The 5,369-nt window shown below is 45.5% G+C and overlaps 1 protein-coding gene across 1 annotated transcript in view; it reads left to right on the plus strand.

The window, feature by feature from the left end:
* PLAGL1 (PLAG1 like zinc finger 1) overlaps positions 1-1,942 on the plus strand; it is a 28,962-nt gene extending 27,020 nt beyond the window's left edge. Inside the window, exon 4 of the mRNA XM_045294580.1 lies at positions 1,924-1,942. Within this exon, the coding sequence (XP_045150515.1) occupies positions 1,924-1,942 (19 nt within the window). The remainder of the gene's footprint in view (positions 1-1,923) is intronic.
* The last annotated feature ends 3,427 nt before the right edge of the window (positions 1,943-5,369 follow it).

A 5,369-nucleotide genomic window follows, 5' to 3' on the forward strand; every position in this document is an offset into this window, starting at 1 on the left:
GGGAAAAGGAAAATGAGCTGATTCCGGGAACCCAAGAGGAAAACAAATTTTGGGAATGATGAGGGCAACAAATGTATAGGTGTGCTTTACACAATTGATCTATGTATTGTGATGAATTGTATGTGCCCCAATAAAATGATTTTTTTAAAATTCCCTTGAGCTTAAGGAAAATAAAGTTCTTGAATTGAAAAGTAGGAGTTAGGTACAAAAGACTATAGGAAGAGTTTACTGACACCGCCCAGCAGAGCTATCCATACCAATGAACAAGTGAGCGATTTCTGATGCGTTAGAGGAATGAGTGACATTCAGAGTGGCTTCCCCCCAGATAAGAAAACTGGCCAGAACCTGTTTGTTCAGCCCCCCAAACACCAGTGTATGAGAGACAATTCTGTCTGCATTTAAAATAGGAATAATTACCAAATAGAGTCTAATATTACTGGAGTCGGGTGGGGAAAATCAAAGCGGGGCTAAAACCTTTATTGATGAGGGGGAAATAATCTGCCTAATAAATAACCCTGACACTCCATAGTCCTTTCTCACTGGTCCCGAGATCAAAGCAACCTTTTGAAAGCCTGTCAAAAGAGAGACAAGTGAATCTGGCAATCAAGCGCCATCATACAGATTGATGTACTGTTTAATGACTTTGTTTGAAAAATCCAAAGGGCTTAAATAAAATCTGAAGCCAGTTTTGACTTGTTCTAAGTGACGTCTCCAGAGGACTCTCGGGCATGGCAGCAGACATCCTCAGCTCCTTCCCCTGAGGTGGCATTCCCGGGTCACCGCCATCCATCGGGCTGAGCAGTGTCAGGGAGCCAGTCTGGGAGCACAGAGGAAAAACGTTTCCTTTAGAAGCCCATTGTTTCCGCATTCACAATGTTAAACACCACAGTTCTGAAATCTTTCATCATGGGTTCCCACTAGCAGAAAAGGATTCATAACACTCCTGCTCTGTCACTCTTGGGGAATGATTTTGAAAAAGGGAATTAGGCAGTAGCCTTCCAGTCAAAAGGTAAGGACTCCATCCCCTTTCTTGTTAAAGTACAAACCTGACTGTCCCTTTCAAACTGGATGCTTAATGAAGAGTAAGTCTTAAAAGCATGTGCGCTTGTTAGCGCAGAAAGTCTCTCTGTTTGGTCCACGGCCGATTCCCTCTCTTCAGGGGTACTAACTCTTGAACATTAGCTGAAGCGCAGCACCTGGACGAGAGGGTCGCTCCCCCTCACCTCTTACCTGGCCTCTGGGAGTTAATCTTTTTTAGGAGACTTCACATGTCCTTGTTTGAATTTTGCTCCAGCAGCAGGATCTGTTGTTGCTCCTTTGTAAACATAAACAGATTTGTTAGTGTGTCAAAGCAAGCAGGAGCTTGGGAATTGGGGAGGTGAGTGTGAAATCCTTAACATCTGATTCAAATCTCTCTCTCTTGTAGGTACAGACAATCCCTTGCCTGGGCCAAGTAATAATCATAAGGCCAACACAAGGATTTTCTCTGCACCTCAGAAAGCCTAACATCACGTTGATGCGTACTCTAGTCTACCCTATAGAACTGGGTAGGACTCCCTCTGATTTTCAGAGATGGTAACCCTTTAGGGGAGTAGAAAGCCCTGTCTTGCTCCAGCAGAGCTGTGGATGCTTTTGAACTGCAGACCTGTGGTTAGCAGCTGACTGCACAACCACTACCCCACCAGAGCTCCTTCTGTCTCTAGTAGCCTTCATTTGCTATTGAAAGGAGGCATCTCGGGTGACCATTTAGATAGCTGCCCCAGCTTTCAAAACTTAACACTTTGCACTTCTCAGCCAGCGCTCAGCCTGGCAAGGGTGGCATCGGCCTTATGGAAGGCTTCAAAGCCCTCTCTGCCAGGGTTGTCTCCCACCACCGCTGTACTGCACCCTCCGTCGTGCCTCTCTGTCTCCGTCGGGATGCAGACAGGAATTCATGGAGTAGGGGCACTTCACACTAGAGCCTGGTTTGGGCCATACAGTAAGGGACTGGATTAGCAGAGACTTTTTTTCTTTTACTCATTTAAAAATAAAACGGCCCCCTTTCTAATTAGTATTTTATGGGAAGGGGGAGTCACCCAACCATACAAATAAATTTTGAATTAAACTATCAGAGAGCAGAGGACTAGAAAGGGCTTCTAGTGCTAACTTTATCCACAGACATGCATGCTTTACTTCTGCTGGCACAGCCAGCAGCACCCAGCCCTTGGCTGCTCCGTACCCCTGCAGCACAGTTACCTGAGGTACGGAGAGGGAGTGCTAGTCCACCTGAAGCTGCTTGACTCGGTCATGCCCACAAGCTCCTGACATAAAAGCAGAGCTCACCGTGGAAAAGGCGTGCACGGAGCAACCAGTACACCCGTTTTTCTCCCCTGGATTTCAACTCCCAGTGACTCCATCTGTGGCCAGTAGAATCCCCCTCCCTGCTCACTGTAAATCAGCACATCGAACCAACGTACGTCTAGATCCTAAGACGACGTGCTCAGAAGTGATTATGTCCCTCAGTCTGAAGGTACAGGGGAAGCTATTTCTCAGCTTCCCCGGCCCAGTAAATAAGTCCCTTTAAACAAAAAGGCCCAAGACAGTGAGTGCCGTTATATACTTGCTGACCAGGTGAACTTTAGTATCATCGTGGGGCCCCAGAAAGAGCCACGTCTTTCTAAAATAACCTCTAAATATCTATTGGTAGCCTTAATGGCCCCATTTCCCGAGATAAGACAGAGATTTGGTTGACTCTTCCTATTAACTGAAATGGACAAGCTGCTTAACTTGTCTGTACCTGTCTCCTGCCCTGGAAAAATGGAACCTTCGTGGTACCTGTTTACTGTGTCATTGTGGAAAACAACGACAACAACAACAAGCACTTACAAGTGAGCCACCTATGTGTGGGCTATTGGTGATGAACAAGGGCCTTGTTTAGGATGCCCGCATGTCCAACATCAGCAAAATAGCTACGTTATGGCATGTTTTGCCACAGGACACTATGTTTTCAAAGTCCTCCTGCCATGAGGGAATGTTCTCAATGTCTTGGGTGGAAAAACTAGGATATGTAACTGGACTTGGACTCTAATCCCAAGAAAAGGAAAACAAAACAGGAGAACTATAAATAGAAAAGGAAATTGGGGTAAGGAATACCTGTATCAATCAACATGAATAGCAGCCATGGCGGGGTAGTGGGATTATGGGTGCTTTTTATTCTCTTCACATTTTTTTTCTCCATTAAAAAAAAAAAGATGTCTACACTAAGAATGAATTCATCTACAAAACAAACCACCTTCAAATAGTATTTTTCAAGAAAGCATTGCTACAGGCCTGCTTCAAATGCTTGGAAACTTAAAGCTCTTGGGCCCAAATGATTGCACACTGACCCATTCAATTGCCAGTGGGCAGGGCACCAATGTCACAAAGTCAGATGCCAACAATGCCTGGCACTTGGGTCCCTCCTTGCTCGAATGCCAGCCTTCCGCTCTGCCTTCTGTGCACATCCCAACTGCTTTCTATGCTTTGGCCAAGTGCACCAGTTGTTTCCAGAATCTGCATTCTGATTGTTTATGTCTCTGATCACGACTTCAGCTTTCGCCAGTTGCTTGACACACAGCGCCTCCTGAAAGCTCACCACAAATGCCTTCCCCTCCAGCAAGCTTCCTCCCTCTCAAACCATCACCTCTTCCCTGAAGCCTCCTGGGCACTGAGGACTTCCCTCGTAATCTCAGGGCTTTGTAATATCCAACTGTAAGACATCAGATGCGATTATTGTCCGATCTGTCCCCTTTGACTTTTGAGAGTCCACAGGCCCAGGGAGCAACAATAGCAGTTGGATGAAAGAACCGTTCTTCTTGAGCACCCACTGTTATCAGTATCATAGAGGACCACCTGCCCTCTTATTCTCACAAGACTCTGCAGTTGGCAAGGATTGTGGCTACACACACACACACACACACACACACACACACACACACACACCCTTCCCCTAACTGTGACTCTATAATCAGGTGGTATACATGGGAAGGGCTATTGGATACTTAACTCAAAGAGAGCTGAAGACAAAAGTTTTACAGGGCTGCGCACCAGCTAGATGAAAGGCCATTAATAAGATTTATGTGGAAGGAGAGTGACACCAAGTGGCCTAATCTACTGATTGTTAACCTAGAAAGAGCAACCCCAGAGCCATGACAATTTTTTAAGAGAGACTCCGTTACAACTAGACTGAGGCCGACCAGAATAAAGGTGCTGGATGCTAGATGGACTTTCTGTCACGTATGGATCTGTTTCCATTCTGCACAATCAGTGCTTGTCTTCAAGCCTGAAACATTTCCAAGAATTCAGCTTCCCTCAAGATGTTAGTCGGTCTACCTCCTCAAATGGGAGGGAATCAAGGTGACTCATTTAAAATGGTAGTGAGGTTTTTGTGTTGGGCGGCTAACCACAAGGTCGGCTATTCAAACCCACTTGGTGCCTGCCCCAGTAAAGAGTTACAGGCTTGGCACCCTAAAGGGTCAGTCTATTCTGTTCTACAGGGTGATTACAGGTGGGAGTCCACGCAATAGCAGTGGCCAACACGGGCCACCTCATGAAAAGAAGCAAAACATTGTCAGCCTTTCCGGTGGGAACGTACTCGAAAGATAACTGAGCAAGCGCTGTCTTGGATGGACATGGATAGAGTCCAGGACCTTCACTTGGTGACGGGGCATCAACCCAAAGGGAAGCAACAGCTGCAAGCATCAATGAACAATCAGAACCTAGAAGGCACCAAACGTGAATCTAGGAACATTGGAAGTGGTAAAAAATGAAATGGAACGCATACAAATTAATATTCTAGGCATCAGCAAACTGAAATGGACTGAACGGGCCATTTTGAATCAGAAAATCACATTTCTTGCATGAAACAATCAGTAGGATGGCACTGTGGTCATTGTCCAAAAGGACATTTCAAGATCGGGAAGTACGATGCTATCTGTGACAGGATTATATTAACACACATTCAAGGAAATCCATTCAATACAACTATTATTCACATTTATGCACCAACCACCGCAGCTGGTGATGAACGAATTCTACCAACATCTTCAGTTGGAAATCGATCAACATGGAATCAAGATGATTGATAATTACTGGCGATTGGAATGCAGAAGTTGGAAGGAACATTAGCTGGAAATAGGGCCTTGGTGATAGAAACAAAGCTGGAGATTGAATGACGGAATTTTGCAAGACCGACGATGACTTCATCACAAATGTCGTTTTCCAGCCACACAAACAGCAACTATCCATGTGGACTTCTCCAGACGGAATATACAGAAATCAAATGGACTGCCTCTTTGGGAACACGTGATGGAGAAACTCAAAGTCAGCAGTGAAAACCTGGCCAGGGGAAG

Source organism: Echinops telfairi, unplaced genomic scaffold, assembly GCF_000313985.2.
Source record: "Echinops telfairi isolate 266 unplaced genomic scaffold, ASM31398v2 ScPeMD7_3533;HRSCAF=4204_0, whole genome shotgun sequence".
Lineage (NCBI taxonomy): Eukaryota > Metazoa > Chordata > Mammalia > Afrosoricida > Tenrecidae > Echinops > Echinops telfairi.